This window comes from Alligator mississippiensis, chromosome 3, assembly GCF_030867095.1.
Source record: "Alligator mississippiensis isolate rAllMis1 chromosome 3, rAllMis1, whole genome shotgun sequence".
Classification (NCBI taxonomy): Eukaryota; Metazoa; Chordata; order Crocodylia; family Alligatoridae; genus Alligator; species Alligator mississippiensis.
This window is the reverse complement of record NC_081826.1, coordinates 199290060-199309785: the sequence shown is the minus strand read 5'-3', so window position 1 is coordinate 199309785 and position 19726 is coordinate 199290060. Positions and strand designations below refer to the sequence as shown.

Sequence of the window (19726 nt, the reverse complement as noted above, 5' to 3'; positions counted from 1 at the left end):
GAGGTGTCAGATGGCAGGCAGGGAGGTAAAAAATCTTCCTTGTTCTGCAGTGAAGCTTAAAATCCAAAATTGGCTAAAATTCAGAATCTTCCATGTTTCAGGAGTGTACTTGGTAGCTGTGTTGGTCTGAGACAAGACAACTTCAGTATTCCTCAATACATTACTAGTTTAAGAAAACCAAAATGGCATACAGTGTGGTGAAAATCATCATGTGCTTATAGGGCTAAATTATGCCATAAGCATTTCACTTGTGGTCAGGAGGAACTGATGTCCAGCCAGAGATTTGAGGAGGAATTCAGGTCAGAGTTACTCTTGAGGAATTCTGGAGTTTGCACATGGGCATAGCAATTATAATCAGGGTTCCTGGTTTTTTCTGTTTAAAAATCCCAAATTCTTTGATTAAAAATGCCAAAATCCATGTTTTTTCATAATTGAAATGAAACACTCTTATATATACAGGTATCAGCTGAACACTATGTTTTATTGATATATTTACAATGTTAAAGCAATTTAGAAGCTTACCAGTATTTCAGTCATTATAATAAAATAAATTCTAAATGCCTATATATTTTGGCATTTGATTTTGGGTTTTTTGTCATGGAAAATAAGAGCTCCCCCTGCCCCAGTTGCTCACCAGGACACAGGTCCAGCTGTGGCTGTGCCCCTCACTCCCAAGCCACAGTCCCCCCAACCCTGCCAGCATGACATGCAGCCTCTTGTACTGCCACTGCCAGCCCTGCCAGCATGACCTGCAGGCAGAGCCAATTTAGGTGTGGGCAGTAGGGGCAACTGCCTAGGGTACTGAGGTGGTGGGGTGACATCATGGCACCCCAAGGCAGGGCCCCACCTCAGTGCAGGTGGGGACAGAGGAGGAGGCAGTGAGTCAGGGTTGCTCCTCATTCCCAACCTATAGCTCTCTGCCCACCCTGCCCCAGCCCTGCCAGGGGGTGTTGCCAGCTGCCCCAGGCCCCCAGTATGTTGGGTAGATGAGGGCTTTTCAGAGGCTTGCCCTTGCCCCTATGGTGTAGGGCTGGTTCAGACTCACCAGAGATTGACCCGTGATGGCCTGGACTGGTCCCACACTGCTGGGGCCGTGTGCCAAGCTCTAGTATGCCCAAACTGGCCCTGTACCATTGGAGTAAACCTCAATGACAGAGAGGTGGCCCGAGCACACCCTTTGGCAACACACCAGGGGAGATCAGCATACTCAGTTGTGCCACTGCCCACCACAGCTAGGCAGTGCTCCCAGCCCCCAACCCTGCCCTGAGGGTGCCCGGCTCAGTAAGCAGGGTCACAGCAAATGCATCCTCCCCTCCCCCTGCAAACCCTCCTAGCCGTGGCAATGTCACCTGCACCCCCTGCCAGCTCTCCCTGCAAGCTCCAGCCCTGCCCTCCCTCAGCAGCATGACCTTCACCCAACCCCAGCCCTGCTGGTGTCCCTCATTCTCATCCCACAGCCCCCTGCCTCCCCAGCCCTGCTGGAAGGGGCCCTCAGCTGCCCCCAGGTCCTAGCCCCTAAAAGTCATACTTACCCCAAAGGCTGCAGAAGGGACAGTGAGTCTGAACCAGCCCTGACCAGTGGTGGCTGGTCAATATGGGGCACTCAGGTGCTGCCCCACCAATTTCAAAATGATGTGATCAGTGTCATGATTATGCTCAACTCAAAAAGTTGAGTATGCACACTAAGTACCTCGGGGTGATCTCCTTACTGCCCAAATGGTGCATGAGCAGTAGAAACACTTGAACATTTAGAATGGATTGCAATAACCACTTGTTTAAGTGGGCAGCAGGGTGCCTGTACTGATGCCCCGGCATGGGTAAAGAGCTGTTGGGAGGAAGGCTGAAAAACAGAGGGCACCACGTGCAGAGACATGCCTGTGGCCCCAGGCAGCCTGCAGAGCAGCTCCAGCAGGTAAGTGGAGCGGGGGATTGAGGTGCCCCTACGCCTGCTGCTGCTTTGAGGAGCCCTGCACCACTGCCCTCACTGCAGCCCTGTGTGTAGCAGGCACATTGCCAGGGCAGTGGGAGGGGAAGAAGCAGTGAGGAGGTTTTCTGTGCTGCTCCTCTGCTCCCTGCAGTGCCAGGTCATGTGCGGGGAAGCAGGGTGGCAGGGAACGGCAGTGAGCAGTGGCAGGCACAGGGGACACATCGCCAGGGCACCGGAAGGGAGTGGGGGCAAGAAGTGGTGAGGAATCCCTGTGTGGTTTTGCTGTCTCCAGCTGGTGGGTCACTCCTGGTGTGACGCTCCACTTGCCCCACCTGCCTCATACTTCACCAGCCGCACCTGGCCCTGACTGACTCAAATTCTCAGGCCTCCCCCCTCCCTGCCCTCTGAGGACAGGGCTTGGGGTTTCCTGCCCTTTTGCAAACAGCTCTTGCAGTCTGGAACTCTGCCAGCCTGTAGAGAGCTGTTGCAAAAGGGGAAAATCCACATTTTTTTCCTTTAAAAGGGAAAATCCATGTTTTTTCTGTGGGAAATGGAAAATCCTGATCCCTGATTATAACCATCACCACCACCACCAGTGGGACAGGGGACCAAATGCATTACCTCTCCACACCCTGGCTGGATTTCCTCCTGTTTTCATCAGGACTGTGCATAGGCCACTGTTGGCCTGGGTTTCCCACTGCAACAGAGTGAGGAGTTGGAGTTGGCTGGCGTCAGAATTAGAAAGTGGTTGGTGGTTTTTTTTGTCATCTTATAATGCACATCTAGGAAAATTTCCCTAGAAAAGATAACCTAGTTACAGATTGCTCTGTGAACCCCTAAAGGTGACAGAGGGGGCTCATTGGAGCTGTTAACTGGGGAGGGAATGGAAACAGGGAAAGTAGAGAGAAAGGTAAAGCTGTAACATCATCCTTCTCCCTCTTAAAATAGCCTATGTTCAGTTTTTGCACAATGCCTAAAGTATAGCGTCCCTTATTAAATCAGTAGAAGATGCACTTTGTCTGATATTTCAGGAGTAAACATTCAGAAGATCAGACCCTGGGATGCAGACAATAAATACATATTCTGTACAGGTGGTTCTCACCCTCCTTGAACTCAAGACACTCCTCTGTAACTTTTGTGTCTTAAGTGGCATCCAATTAAAAAAACTAGTTTATCTATTACAGTGCTTGCTTTGTTGCGTAGGGGACAGGCAGTTGGGGTGGGGAACTGGCAAGGCAGGGATAAGCCTGAGCTTGCCCTCATCTGCTTATCGCCTCACACCTAGCAGCCCCTTCAAAGGTTCTCATGCTGCCCTACAGTGCCATAACACCCAGTTTGAGCATCACTGGGTAAACTGCTTTACTATACACATTAGACTAATGTAGTGCACAGTAAAGTGTCACCATCTACACATGCACATCAATTACTGTGTATTAAGTTAGTCTAATGCGCTGTTTGCTAGTACTAATACACACTGGTACTAGAAAAACAGTGCATTAACTAATGTGCTGAAGAGCACGTGTAGATCCTGACCTGGACCAAATCGCTTCCTATCAGCCCAGGCATCAGGGGGCCACGATTGCTGCCTGATTACGTCCCAATCTCTGTGGGGCAGGGGGAGCCATCCTGGCTCCAGGACAGCTCCCTCCCAGCCTTGTGGGGATTGGGGCTGGCCCTGATCTCTGTGTGCCTGGGAGGGAGCTGCCCTGGAGCCAGGATTCATAGATTGTAAGGCTAGAAGGGACTTCAGAAGATCATTGGGTCCAGCCCCCTGCACCAAGCAGGAAAGTCAGCTGGGGTCAGGTGACCCCAGCAAGGTGACTGTCCAGTCTCCTTTTGAAGATTTCCAGGGTAGGCGATTGCACTACCTCTGGAGAGAGCTTATTCCACAGTCTGGACAGCCTAGTTGTGAAGAATTTTTTCCCAATGTTGAGCCTGAAACAGTTTTCCAGGCTTTTGTGACCATTACTCCTAGTTTTCCTCAAGGGCGCCATGGTGAATAGTTGTTCACCGAGCCCTTGTTGTATGCCTCTGATATATTGGTAAGCTGCTACTAAGTCCCCTCTCGGCCTTCTTTTTTTCAGGCTGAAGAGTCCCAGATCCCTCAACCTTTCCTCGCATGGCTTGCCACACAAGCTTCTGATCATATGGGTGGCCCTTCTCTGGACTTTCTCAAGCTTTACCACATCCTTTTTGAAGTGTGGCATCCAGTACTGGATGCAGTACTCCAGCTGTGGTCTCACCAATGCCGAGTAGAGTGGAAAAATCACTTCTATGGTTTTGCGGGAGTTACATCGATTGATGCATGCCATGGTATTGTTAGCTTTGCTGGCTATAGCATTGCACTGCCAGCTCATGTTCATATTCTGGTCTATTATTACCCCCACGAACCTTTCATTCGTAGTGCTGGCCACGTTGGCATTGTCAAGCCTGTAGGTGTGCAGGGGATTGTTCATCCCCAGATGGAGCATTTTACATTTCTCGACATTGAACTTCATCTGGTTCTGGTTGGCCCAACTTGCAAGCCTGTCTAGGTCTGCCTGTATCTGCAGGATAGCTTCACCCACCCCACAGAGCCCAGGCCTGACTCCTGTACCCCCTGCAAGCCCAGGGCTGGCACCTGGGGGAGCTTGGAGCTCCCACTAGCTGCTGTAGTGGGGCAGAGCAGGGCAGGAGTAGCCCTAGACTAAACTGCTCCCACTGGGAGCAAATTGGCTTCCAACAGGTGCAAGTTCAGATGCGTTTCCGGGCGCAGTTTAATTCTGCGCAAAAAATTCAGGCCCATTAATTGCATGTTTAGATATGTCCATTGTTTTATACAATTATTGTATTGTGAATTAAACTGATTAAAACTAGTATTTACAAGAAATACGAGATAGTTACCCCTTGTTTTATTTAATAAGGTGAATAAAGTGTTCTTTAAAAGTATAAGCCAAATTGTAATGTATAGATTTTGCTGTCTTTTGCTTTTTTCTTTTGTATTTCATTCACTTTAGGGGTAGTTTTCCCCTAACTTGATCAGCAGTTCAGCCTGAATCAGTTCACATGTTTAGTTGAATCCTCAAGTGGAGTCTGTTACTATATTACTGTCCTATTAATGCATGCATTAGTAAGACTATTGACCATTCACACTCTCCCAAGCATTACTCGTTATGAGCATGGTCTAAAATGATGCTGTGTCAGAATGCTCCTTGAAAGACAGATTTCATTTTAAGTAATGAACCCTGGAGAATTGTTAGCCAGTGTATGGAATTGGAGGAACAAAGAGCGTGTATTGTTAGATCTGCACAGAGAGCTTGTATTCTTGGTTTGTAACTGGAGGCATGGCTCAGAGGAACTTGTGGAATCTCGGGAAGGAAGAACACAGTAGGAAGACTGTGCACTTTACTTAAGGTCACAGTTGGGAGTACAAAGCTTTTAAATCAACTTGTGTGCAAAACTATGAGAGGTCGAAGGGTAAATTGGGGAGGTTCTGGGAAGTACGTTGGTATTTAAAACATACTACAGAAGATGGTTGTTACAAAAAGTGACTTTTATGTCAAGAAAAGTGATGTGGTAAAGTGACCGCAAAAAGGGCAAGAAGCCACTAACCTTTGTTTTTATGTGCAAATAAAAATGTTACATGTAGGAAAGAGTTCTAAGTTGGGTTATGTCTTGTGACCTCTTCAACCCTGGCACCAGCTCTGCCAGTCTACCTTCTTTTTTGTATGACACTTGCCCTAGAACAAAGCATCGCTATTGTTTGAATCTGAAATGGGATATTGTGTGATGCACACAACTTCATCCTTTTCTTTTTCACTTAGGTAATCGCCTTCCATTTCACTACTTATGTTCTTTCATAGTTATTACACTTGTCTCTCTGTTTCATGCGCAGCTCCATTCCTTTAGCCTCAAAAAGGCTTCTTTCCTTTGTTAAAAATAAAAAGTTTGCAAACCTGATTTTATTCAGTTGGGTAACAAATTGCTTCCTGGCAGGTCCCTGGCATTCTAAGTTTTGACTTGAACTGAGTTGTAATTGCAATGATTTTTCCTTGAGTCCAGTGTGTCCAATGTGATATGATCAGACTGTTTATTTTAAGTAAACTAAGGCTCCTGGCATAAGTTACACTTAAGATATGATTAACTAGTTAATCACATCTTAAGACAGGGGCGGGCAAAATGTGACCCGTGGGCCAGATGCGGCCCTCCAGGCCATTCTATCTGGCCTGCGGGGCCCCTAAAAATTTTAGAAAATTAATATTTATCTGCTCCTAGCTGCCTATCATGTGGTCCTCGATGGCTTGCCAAAACTCAGTAAGTGGTCCTCCACCCAAAATAATTGCCCACCCCCGTCTTAAGATGTTATTTGGCCACATGTCCAATCAATTACTGGCATGATAAAACAAGGAATAAACCACGAAGTTATTAAACAAAAAATGTACAAATTTGTGCTTGGTTCCTGTCATGTCATTAATTGAATGTGTGGCCTGACTGAGACTTCCAACTATAGGGCCTGTCCCTATGGCTAGGAGACCTGTCATATGATGGGGCTCCCAGCTGCGAGAGCTTGCTACTTGCCAGTACAGGAGGACCCCAGGATCATGATCTTAGGCTCCCCCTGCACCAGCAGGAAGGTGTGATGGGATCTGAAGGGGGGTCTCACAGTCATGCCTCCTGCCATGCATGTATGTCATGGCAGGCCGCCTGATTGTGGGGATCATATATCAGATCCCATTATGCCTTTACTTACATGTCTGCCTAAGAATGTGGCTCATGGTTCAAATTGGGTCGAAACATTCATGTGTATGTGTGTATTTGTGTATAAAAATATAATATTTGTAATAGATTTCTATAATATAATATTGCTTAAAATGAGGGAAGTGCTAACAGTTGAAGAATGGAGTTTTTTTTCTTTTAAGTTTAAATATATTGAGATTTTGTTTATGTTGACATTTCTTTTTAAAACTGGCTTCCCAGAACTAGTTATTTGGGAGCTGTAATATGTAATGATCAATATTATACCAAAGTCAAGTCATATGTAACTTCAAAATCTCTAATATTCTATGTAGTCTACATTTTAATGTTCCTCATTGTAGTCCAAATCAACAACAAAAACTGAAACAATTATTGAATAATGTATTATTTTCCTTTTGCTGGAAATATTTTTTAATGAACTATAAAAAATATTTCTCTCCCTTCCTCTCCCTCTCTCTCTCTCTCTGTCTTTTAAGAGAAAGTCGCCTCCTCTGATAAGGATTCCTGTAGCTGCTGTTGTTTGAAGAGTACAACTGCTCCTAGTAATGTTATGAGTAGGGTCTGTAGATGATTATTCATTTGAATAACAAACAAGCAATTGCTACTTTAAAGTCTTTAGTAGAAGATATTTTTAAAAATAGGTATTTATAGACTCTGTTTTCCCATATCAGGGTGGAAAGGACGGACAGAAGCAGAATAGCTGATGTATGGGTCGTCGTACCCCCCCTTCCCAAGAAAAATGGCTATAAATGACAGAAACCATTGTACAGGATATGTAGTAAATATGTAACAAAAATGCATATAAACCTTCACAAAGAGCATCAAATATGTTAAGAAAGACTATGTTCAGTAACAGTTCAAGCATTAAAATTGTATCTCTTTCATGCCAAAGTGTAGACTTGTACCAAGTGTGTGTGTGTATATCTATATATCTATATCTCTCTATATATATATATTTATTTAACAAACAGCTTTTTGTTTGGTATATTTGAAGATGAATCTAATGGACCATTTTCTTTCTGCATCACACTGATACATTTTCAGACCTCTAGTAGCAGTGGGTATGAACAACTGAAAGATTTTTAATAGTGATTCTGTATTACGGTAAACATTGTTTATTGATTGAGTGAATGGGAAGCCTAAAACCCAATTGAAATATATTAACTCTTAATCAACCAGCGAAAAGTTTTCTCCCTTTCTATCTTGCTGCTTTTTGGTGTGCATTTATGAGTTTTTAACTGGAAAGTATTTGTTGGCATAGGTATAGCTTTGTATCATCATGTAGCTTCAACACTGAATGATAGAGAAACACTAATTGGGAAACAATAGAGAAATCCAAGGCCCGCTCTTTCCTTTTTAGAACTGAAGGCAAATGAAATATGACTAAACTAGATAATCTTTGGGCTAGGGACAGAAATTACACATAAACCAGTATAAGTGATCAGAAAGAGGTTCAAATCTGTAACACAACAGAAGTTCAGTGCATGTAAACTGCTTTCAAAATAGCTGAAACCAGTTAAAGATAAACCCGGATGGATGTAGTATCAGACAACTGATTTAGGTTAACTTGGTTTATTGAACTTCTGTCCCAGATCCCCTCTAGATTCAAATTAACTCATAGTTCCTCAGCTTCCCTGCAAACTATGCCTCACAGGGTGGGTGGGCTAGCACTCCTTTGCTTCTGGTCTGACCCACAGCAGGCATGTGGCTGCATTTCTAGAATCAAAAGTGAATATGTTCATTTGTTTATCAGGTCAATCTGCACATCTTAGATTAACCTGCGAAGATTGAATCAATTCAGCCTTGGGCTTTTTGAGTGTTTGTACTTAGCCTAGAGGCAAGAACTGAAAGAAGTTTGCTTTGCATCTGTAAACTCTTTTCTTGCAGGCTATTCACAGTCATTGCTTACCCAGAGCCAGGGACAGAGATTTGATCCCTTTACAAAACTACAGGGTATTATGAAAACTTTTCTTGTATAGGTTGAGAAATGATCCTTCAACTGCTTATTGATTTTTAAATTTGCATGGGCCTGTATGCATTGTTTATTCATTCTACTTCATTAAAAGTAAATGTTGACTTTTTATTGATACACTTATTGCTGTATACTCAATAATTTTCACTGATATGGTTTACGAGCATTATTCACTCTGAGCTCTTACTCTGTTGTCTTGTAGGCACAGGAGAAAGTGGAAAAAGTACCTTTATTAAACAGATGAGGATTATTCATGGATCAGGTTACACAGAAGAGGACAGGAAAAGCTTCACAAAATTGGTTTATCAAAACATATTTACTGCCATGCAAGCTATGATCAGAGCCATGGATACATTAAAGATACAGTACACTTCTGCAGAGAACAAGGTAAGAAAGCAAACAGAAAATACACCTATGTCACCTCGTACAACTGCAGGTTGGGCATGAATGGACTGTAGTTATATAACTTACAAAAAATGAGAAGTACCTTCCTGGAGCCTTAAAATCTAACATGTTGCAGGAGATTTCCTATCCTGCAGATTGAATTCCATTGAATGACACAGGTTTCCTATTTGAAACTGTGTCCTAGAGAAAGAGAATTATAAGGCTACAGTGCACCTGGTTATATGCAAATATATGGTTTATTTATTATCTGATATGTTATTATCTATATTAGAGTTAAACTGTGATTTTCAATAACACATAGATAGGCCCAGCTTCCTAATGAAGGAAACAACTAATTCAGAATACTTAAGGAAAGATGCAGCTGCACTGACTACTGCCGTTTTGAAATATACCACTCAATAATTGTCACAATATGCCATTGACTTCAACATTTCCATACATACTGTTTCAACTTGTTTGGCACTGATGGCTAAGGATACTACATGAGCACGAGGTATGACATAGGTGATCTTAACTGGGATCTGAGACTGCAGGGTGTCTTCAGTAACTACTTTTAATTTGAAAGCATGACGTCTGTCCTAGATTCATCTTTTGTTTTTAGGACTTACGATTACATAAATCTTTTTTTTGTGAGTGTGTGTGTTAAATCACTAGCATCCTCTGGGGAATATTTTTGAAATGTAGCCTGTTTTTTTAGACTTGCTGTCCTGTAAAATGTTTTCTGCGTGAACTTGAGCAAGTAGCATAGAATGAATTGCTGGGTTTTGTTTGATTATCTTCTGGGGAAGCTTTCATTCATATAGTTAAAGCTCTGTTGTTGAGATAATGAAGATGTGTGTGAGCAGACTCAAACCCAAAATAAAATTTGTATGAATTGTGGTTAGGGTTTCCTTGGTAGCAAACCACTGTCAAGGAAAGAAACAGTTGATACCTTCTTCAAAGCAAAATAAGTCCTTTAGTTATGGAAAGCATAAACAATTAAGTTGCAATCTGGTTTGCTTGATTTTTTTTTTAAATGTTTTAAAAAGTATATTTAATTTTTTTTTTCAGAATAAACAAAAGAGTGTTAGGAATTTTTTTGTAAAGGTAAAATAAAGGATTTGGGGAAATATAAAGAGCAAGCCTTGAACTTGTCACTTACTTCAGAAGGAAAAGAAAGATATCTGTATGGCCTGAAGCACAGAATTGAGAGTTGAGAGAACTGAATAATGCGAGGGTCATATTTCCTACCCAATGCAGGCATTATGTAAAACCCCATAATACCCTCAAAAAGAAACAACTAGCAAAAATGGAGATGATAGGTTTGTGTGAAGGGGATTTTTTTTGTCTTTTTGACACTCAGGTTTGTTCCTGTCAGGAAAAGTGATGATGCCAGAATATCTTTGTGGGAATGCATGTTGAGAGTGTTTCATTGGGCTGGAGGTCACTTTTGTAACAGCCAAGTACTGTGGGCTCTAAAACTGAGCTGAAATGTTTCCATCTAATGCATCATCAGAGTAGCACGTTGGGCTGGCCCTATTGTGCTTCTAGTGGTAGCTATACAATTACAGTCTTCAGATTAAACTCCAAATGTTGCTGTGTAACCACGTTTTTAATGCTGTCTTTCACTTCCTTCCTTCCTTCCTTCACTTGTCCCTGAAGGCAGAATTTTAGCCTGTTAATTCTTCGTTAATTGTGAAACTATGTGGTTGAAAAAAATCCAGCTTCACTTTAATTCCAGGTTTAGCTTGCAGGGATGTCATTTAGAAAGACAAAACTTATTTCCTTATATACTGAAACAGGAGTTGTTGAGGGACAATAAGTTGTGAAAGCAACATTGTGAGAGGTACCAGTCAGTTTGTAGGAGGGAACTGCCTTTTAATATGTGCCTCGCTAGATGAAAATGATGTGAAGTGTTATAATCAGATCTATAACAGCCTTTTATCCACCAACAGCTCATCCACCTAGTATACGATTCACCTAGTGTAGTAACTGTTTTCATGAGCCCTTTTCCTTTACAGTCACTTCTGAGCTTTGTTTTAAGTTTTGTTAGTTCATGCTGTGACACAGAGGCAACATGCATTGATCATTAAGATTCATGGGACTTTTGCACTTGCACTTCTGTCTTTAGGTAAAAAAAAAAAAATTCGTTTTTTTTTCATTTAAATCTTGAAAAAGACAATCCACGTGTTTTTGTGCTTACATTTTGATGAACATTTTAAATTATTTTAGGTAAAACATTTATATTTGACTCCTTTTGACAGGGAGAGAAGACCCTGTTTTAAACTAATATTTTTAAATGTTAACATTACTTAGACTAGTGTGCTATGTACTAGAGATGAATCATGTGTCACTGGATTTTTTTTATCCTTCTCTCTTCAACAAATTACTTTACTTAGTTAATTTTATCACAGCTTTTCATTGGTGTGAAGAAAGAACATGTTATGAATGTTTGTTTGTTTGTTTTTTAAAACTTCTTTTTATGGTTGATATATATTTTGGGATAATTTTAGTATTGTTTAAATTAGTACTAAGAAACAAAACTCTATGGCTTCAAATAAGTAATGGATTTATTTGATTTTTCTACATCATAACTGCTGAAAATACGTTAACTTACTGCAGATGTACCTTGAGATTGTGAACTTTACTATGATATAAAGTAGGAGTAACCAAAGCTGAATCCCCTTTTTGGTTCTCAGTTGTAGGAAAGTGCCACGTATGAAGCCCATTGTATTCTCTGTAGTAAAGCAGCTGAGTCATCCAACATCTGTTTCTACAAACATCTGCTCTTACCACAAATTAATAGGGATAGGCTCAAAACAAAGCATAGTTAGTGGAAGTCTGCTCCTTCGGGAAATGGCAGGTTAGTGAGGATGGTAAGGGAAGTGAATGAATGAGGAAAAGGATACGTGAGGTTGACGGTAAAGAATGAACAAGTAGATGAGTGGGTGAGAAAGATCTACAGTTGAAGGAGGAGGAAAAAATGGGGAAAGGGAAAGTAACTAGTAGTAAACTTCATGTGAAGGGGGGAAAAGTAAGAACACTAGAAGCCTAAGGAGATGGAATAAAAGAAAAGATCAGGATAGAAAGCAGTCTTTGGAATAAGAAAGACAACAAGTGCTAGTGTGGCATAAATTTCTGTTACCTGCTCCTGATTACATATGTATTTGAAGACTACTTTAATATTTGTCCTAGGACAAAACTGGACACAGGACAAAACTGTGGCGGAGGAGTTGAAGTTAAACACTTACCTTAATCTGCAGAGGATATTAATTCAAACTCCTTGCTTTCCATACCTGGCCCCAAGGAAGAAACACTTTTTTCTCATAAGTTTTTCTTCCTGTTTTCAGTTGGGATAACATTCAGACAGTTTTAAATTTTGTATTTTTAAAAACTCATGCTGTTGGATAGCCCACAACCTTCTTACATAGCATCCTGGGAAGAGGCTCAGGAAAAGGAATTAATTTCTCCTGTTGTGGTTTTTTAGATGTCCTGGGTAAGAGGAGAGAGAACATGTATGAAATTAACAAGAAACCTTTTGTATACCATGAAGAAATTATTATATTTTTTAAGTAAAGAGGGAAAATACCATAGAACAGCAGGGCCCAACCTTTTGGCAGGCGTGCCACAAATTAAGCCCTGCATTCTCCCTAAGTGCCAGTCCGGTCCCTTTCCCCTGCCTGATCTGCCCTGCTTTCTGCTCCTTGCCCTGTGCTCCCTGCCCTATCTGCTACTCTGCTTTCTACTTCCTGCCCTATCTGCTTCTGTGCTGCCTGTTCTCTCCCTAGTCTGCTGTGCCGTATTTACACAGGCTGTTGGTGCCACTCATGGCACATGCATTGCAGATTGGCTGTCCCTGTTATATGATGGAAACAGACACCATCTTTGTGCTGTCATAAAATGTTTACAGTGGCCAAAGCCCAAGAAAACAGATATGCATGCCCCTTGTCACGCTACAAATGCCCAAACTTTGTTAGTCTGATAAAGGTAATAATAGTTTCTGCCACTTTATTGTGGCATATGTCTGGTTGCTTTATGGCGTGAGAGTGAGGGCTGCCCACCCTCTCCAGCCATCCTAGGCAGGCTCTCCTGGGGCTTAAGGGGCCCAATCCTGCATGGGTGGTCCCAGAAGCTCCTGTCCAACTTTCCTCTCTTACAAAGATGTTCCCCAGGCAGTCTCTGGGGTGCATCTCTGAAGGGGAACCCATGCTTCCCCTGCTTGCAGAGATTGCCTCAGCGATTCCCTGGAGTATGTCTCTGTAAACAGGGAAAGCTCATGTTCCCTGCACCCTGAGAAATCTCTGAGGTGTGTCTATGAGTGGGAAATAAGATGCTTGCTGTCCTGCAGGATCAGGCCCCCGGCCAATGCAGCACAATGTGCAATGCGTGCTTCATCCAATGAAGCAGATTAGCTACATCCTGCTACACCTGATTTGCTTCATTTGGTAGCATCTGTTTATGCTCATGGGGGCATCTACATGAGACATGGTACTTCACAGCTGCCTAGTTTACTGTGCAGTAAGCATATACATCTATACATGCATGCACTTACTGTGCACTAACAACCCTTAATCACAATTAAATTTGCTACCTGCAAATGCAGGTAACAAATTTAAATGTGATTAGTAACTGCACAGTAACACATGTATAGACGCAACCTGGCAGCAAATTTGCTGCTGGGTCTGCCCAGCCACTAGGGGGCCGGCCTGAGGCCAGCCCCAGGGCTGCAGCCTTGGAGTCTCTCCTGCTCCTCCCAGGTGCTGGCCTGCAGGACCCGCCTGTGGACATTTTATTCCCTGGGGCATACAACACAGGGAGCCTGAGGGCACTATAGGCCCTGTGTGTCCCCTTGGGCAGGCCACAGCCCTGGTGTGCCTGCCTCTCACCACCCCAGCAGTGCTGTCTGGCACTGAGCTGCTACACAGCTGCCAGGATACTGCCATCAGGGCACGTGGGTGCTGAACAGGGCTGCAGGCTGCTGCAGCCCCTGGCCAGCCCTGTTAGCTCTCTAGGGCTGCCTGCAGGCCAGCACCACCTCCCTGCTGCACACCTCTAGAAGCCTGCCCTGTGCCTGCAGGTGCTGTGGGGCATAGCCTCTGCCACATGGCTGCCAGTCCTTTGCTGTGCCTCTGCGATGGGTGCTGCTGGCTACTTCCCCAGGGCCGGCAAGAGAAGGCAAGCTGTGTGGGGTCCCAGAGAGCCAGTAAAGGACACAGCATGGCATCCTCCTTCCCATCCAGGCCTGGCATCGCCCATGCGCAAATGCCTGTGCCTCCACCTGGGGCCCCAACTGGAGCAAGGAGGAGATTGGCAACATTGTGGTGCTCTGGGGCAATGCAGAGGTACTGAGCCATTTTGAGTGGAGTGGACGCTCCAACACCTACATTTATGTGGCCCTGTTGTGTGGGATGTGAAAGCGAGAGCACAACTTGTTGGTATGGTAGTGCCACATAAAGGTCAAGGCCTTGTGGGCACAGTGGGTGACTGTGACTGAGCACAATCGTCAGTTTGGTTGTGCCTGCAAGACCATGCTCTTTATGCAGCAGCTGACTGCCATTCTAGTGCCCTGGGACCCAGGCCACAACCATGCAGTCTATACCAGCATGGGCAGCCTGCTGGAGCCCTGACCCTGTCCTGGCACCTCTGTTGATATGTCAGCAGAGGAGGGACCTTCAGGTGTTCAGCATCCCATCCCACCCATCTCCCCGGCTGCTCCTTCCACCAACAGCTCAGGAAGCTCTGTTGCAGCAGCTGCACAACCCCAGGGCCAGCCATGAAGAATAGCCAGCCATGTCACTGCTGGCCATCAGTAGTGCCAGCTCCTCCCCATGGGAGGCCCCTGGCCTGCACACCATGTATGTGGGCTGAGGACACTGGATGCAGCCTCACGCCTTTGCTTGCTGGGAGGACCACACCGAACTGACAGCCACGCCAGCCCCAAACACATGATAAGCCCCGCACTGGGGGAGAGGGCCCTTGCCATCCCAGTCCCTACCCCCCTCCCTGCCTGGCCTGCCCACACTCCCCTGCCCCCAGGTTGCCCCCTGCAGAGAGGTGGGACACAGTGCATACCTTAGCTGATCATCTTGTGTCCCTGCAGCTAGGCAGGCATGAGTCTTTCACATCCTGAGGAAGGTGTCAATGCCAGCTGCAATCACCTCAGCAGCAGGGGGTAGGGATGTGTAGTGCTGCCACAGGTATCCCTCCAGGCAGTGACAGAGGTTGCAGGGCAGCTCAGGCCCCCATACTGTCAGAGCTGAAGGCCCCATAACAGGAATGCAGGTGTGCTCAGGGCACCATGAGCAGCAGCATGGCGTAGTGGGTTGGGTACCCCTCTTCCTGCAAAAACAGCTCATCACACACAGCAGAGACATGCTCAGGATGCAGTGGCAGCATGGCAGGGGGCTGGCCCCATGGCACCTCCCCAGAGAGGCCCCCAGCAGGGAGGGCAGGGGCATGGCCAGTTCCTCCTCCCAGTTGTCCCAGAGCCCAATGAACCCCGAGACCAGGCACCATGGGCTAGGCAATCCCACTCATGGCTGACCCCTAGTCTGAGGCTGGGCAGTGCATGGCCCTTGGTGCAGAGCATCTTATCTCTGAAATGTTGCAAACTCTCACAAAATGCTCTGTCTCATGACTGTGTAGGTCCAGCATCTGGATGTAGGGGAGAGGCCACAGGGGCCAGTGGGACTGCCGACAGGGATGCTGCCACCCACTGCTAGGGCCTTTTGGAAGCACTGGCTGTGCCAGAGGTTCATCATGGATGGAACCCTCCTCCTCTGGCAGCTGGTGACAGTGGCTGAGGAGTGGAAGAAGGTTGCATGGGCCTGATGGGAGGATGACTTGGCCCACTAGAACAGGTGGCAGCAGGAGGACATTGCATAGGAGGAGGTGCTCCAGGCCGAGCTCTGGGCCCTGAAGCTGGAACAGATGCAGGTCCTCTGGGATCAAAATATGATCTTTTGCCAGGCCATGCAGGCCATGGACGATGACCACTGGACCCTGGACACCATCCTGGGCCTGGCGGTTTGGTTCATGCCTGCTGCTGCCTGTCCCCTGTCCCTAGCCAAGCCCTGCAGTAGGCCCCTGCCTGGGTCTTGGAGGAAGTCCTCTGCCATTTCCAGCCACCAGGAGCCCCTGGCCTGGTCCCCACTCTGGGTCAACTGCCACCCTCCTGGTCCCAGGCCCACCCTGGCTTCACATGGACATGGAGCCAGAGCTGCCTGGAGCAGAATTGGACATCGGCCCTGATGGGCCTGGCCTCTGGCAGCTGGGAGGGGAGGTGCCCACCCTGGATGAGCACCAGGTGCCATCACTCTTGGATGAGCATGCTGCAGTTGCTGTGGCTTGTGGACCTGCAGGGAAAAGGCTAGAGGGTGGGGTGCTGGCTGCCTGTCCCAGGGCTCTGCCCCCTAGGTGCCCCCACCCCATGGCTCCCCACTCTGGGACTCCACAAAATACACACCTTGTATGTAGTTTCTAGGGGGAAGAAGGTTTTTTATTGTTGGAGGGGGGTGGGGGGGTCTGTTGTATGTGAAAGAAATAAAAACTTTTTCTTGTGACACGTGTCAGCAGTGAGTGGTACAGGGGGTGGGGCATGGGCAGTGTTTTGGGTGGGCTAGATCTGAGAGTGCAGGAGGAGGTGGTCGGCTAGGGCCTCCCATGCCTGGTGCCTTGGCCTCCACTGGTAGGTGGGCAGCTCTTTTGGGGCCTGGGCATGGGGCCAGGATGGCCAGCATCATGGCCAACAGGAGTGCAGGGCACTGGTCGTCACTGCCAGGGGCAGGAGCTGGAGCAGCAGGGTGCTGGTTGTCACTGTCAAGGGCGGGGGCTGGAGCAGCCATGACACAGGGAGACAGAATGGGCAAGGAGGGAGCTGCCTCTACACTGGACACAATGCTTCTGGGCAGGGGAGGATCTGGCCAGAGAGCAGGTCTGGCTTCTACAAATGGCTGTCAGGTGCTGGCAGCTGTAGCCGGAGTCTGGAGCTCCCCGCGGTGGCCACAGGGGTGCATTGCAGGACTGCAGGGACCTGGCAGCAAGTCTGCTTCCTAATCCCCAGATGTTTAGGCACCTACCCAAAAACCCTTAGTGGGTGCATCTATACATGGCCTTGGCTCCCTGATCAGCTGCATGGGGCTTGGAAAGAGCTGTAGGGGCGTGGCAGGTCCCAGCCCCCTGCCCTGATCCACTGGCAGGGTAGCTAGCAGCTAGCTAGGTGCCCCACCAGCAGATAGGGGCAGGAGGCTGGGACCTACCCCGCCCCTGCAGCTCTTTCCAAGCCCTGTGCCTAGATCACCCAACTGGGGCATGGAGCTGGGACCTGCCGCTGACTGGGACAGTTCCCAGACAGCCCTGGGCTGTGCAGGGAAGTCTGCACATGCAGCCTGGAGCTAGTTGGGGACTGCCTGAAACAGGACAGTCTCCATCTACCTCCAGGCTGCATTGCTTCCCCACATAGCCTGGGGCTGGCTGGGCAGGTCAAGGGCAGGTCCCAGCCAGCTTCCAGCTGGGCAGGGAACTGTTATCAGGCAGGGAGCTCCCAGCCCCTGCTCTGTGATTGCAATTGCAGTCGCAGAGCAGGGGCTGGGAACAAGCTCCCTGCCTGTTCCCAGCCCTACCTCTGTGATTGCAGAGACCAGGATCTCCCAGCCCAAGCCACACAACTGTGGAGCTCAGGCTGGGAGACAAGGGTCTCCCATCCTGAACCCTGCAACTGCAGAGTTTAGGTTGTGAGATAAGGATCTCCCAGGCCCTGCTCTCTGATCACCATCTAGGAGCAGGGGGCTTGGAGCTCTCTGCTGCTGGGGCAGGGGGACATAGTTCCCACCTGGGCTCGTGTGGCAGAGCCTGCCCTGGCAGTAGGCAGGTCCTAGGGGCAGGGAGCTATCACCCACCACCTGGTGACTGGCATCTACCCAAGTGCTGTGGTACCATTACTAATGTTGAGTAAATTTGCTACTTGCATTTGATACTTTCCCTAATCAGTATTAGGGAAGTTTACTGTGAAGTAAGCATGTGCATGTGTAATCGCACATGCTTACTTCACAGTAAACTATGCTTGTGCAAAATTAAGCATCTCGTTTAGGCACATGCACTGTTTAATAGCTTACAGCACAGTAAATCTAGGCTGGAGTAAATGCATGTGTAGATGCATCCATAGAGAACTGTATTTCAGAATGGGCAACTTCACATTAGTCACCCACAAAGTCTAAAAGCAGGAAAATGTATATGTTTGCTTGTAAAAAGTATTGGAAAATTGTTTCCATCCATTTTTAGAAATTCTTCCTCCATGTGAACTTAAAATCCAAACATTTTACTTTAACATTAGCAAAGGAAGGTCATGAAGAAATTGTTGGTATTAGTCTGACTCAACTGAAGCACTGCAGTTACCAAACATGAAATTTACAGGATAAGAAACAGGGTAAGTGTTTGTTTTGTTACTGCGAGAAATTAGAATTTGAAAGAAGAAATACTGAGATCTGACCTGGAAGTTAGTCACAAAATGGGCCATATCCTGTTCCACCTAAGTGGTTTTAGATGACTAAGTTCAATTTTATTTCACCTTGCTATATATGTATTATAGTTCCAATTTATTTATATATTATATAGTATATGAATATATTGTATATAGCATACATATACAACATAATTGTATATGCAATATAATATATACATAACTGAAACATAATAGATTAGAATGTAGGGTTGTTTTTTTTACCCTAGTCTGGACCATTGAGGAAGTATTGTCTGTTATAACACCATTGATTTTTTTTTTTAATGGCACCAATAGATAAGTTGGGAAACATTGAAATTCAGTCCTGCATTGCTTGTATATTATGTGTCTCAATAGAGAAATGTGCATTTGTTTTTTACTTATCTGATGCTTTATTTTAACACTGATTTGATTGTGTAAAATTTGCTTTAGATTTTTTGAGAACTCTTTCATTCTAAAAGAAAAAATAGTTCTGAAAGAAAAAAGATGAAATACATATTTTATTTTTAAAAGTGGCATATATTCCATGTACTGACAGGTGAAAGAGGATTGGGATTTTAGCAGCTTTATGGAACAGTCCTGGATGCATTTCTGCACAGCATACTTCATGGCTCTCCCTGCCCCTCAGAGAATCGTTCAGAAAATGATGGCCTCCAGCATAAAACATAGCTAGAACCAAACATTTCCAAGGATGCTGTTATTATTGTGTTAGTTTATTTATTTATTTATTTATTTATTGATATTGCTGTTTTGGTTTCTTTCAGTTCTGTAAAAAACAGAAATAAGCTGTTAATTTTATGCCTCTTTACCTTGCTACTTTTCTGAAGGAAAATTTGCAGTTTTTTATGCTGCTGTAATTAAATCTCTTAATGACCAAGACACAAATGAAAGGCAGATGTCAAAGTAATTGCATCTTCCACAAATAAGTTAAGTTGGCCATTAGCTTTCTATATTCTAGGTAGAGTAACTTTGAAAAAGAACTGAAGTGATTTTGAAAGATTAGCAAAAAAGTTTGTAGTGAGCTAGAAATAAAAACTGATTTCAGAGATGCAGGGCTTAGTTATGTCAGAGAAGGGTGATGGCAGGGGATTAGTTCATTTTCCAATTAACTGATGTTTGCTCTCACTGGAATGACCTGTGTCCATAAGAGGTCATTCTTAAATTGAATTAACTAGCCAGATGTTTTCCACGCATTTGTTTGAAAACATATTAA

The 19726-nt window shown here is 45.4% G+C and overlaps 1 protein-coding gene across 2 annotated transcripts in view; it reads left to right on the top strand.

Annotated features, from left to right (window-relative positions):
- Positions 1-19726, top strand: part of GNA14 (G protein subunit alpha 14) — a 138463-nt gene that overhangs the window by 49687 nt on the left and 69050 nt on the right. For both annotated transcript variants that reach the window (XM_006273771.4, XM_019478216.2), the window contains exon 2: positions 8836-9020. In XM_006273771.4, the coding sequence (XP_006273833.2) occupies positions 8836-9020 (185 nt within the window). The remainder of the gene's footprint in view (positions 1-8835; positions 9021-19726) is intronic.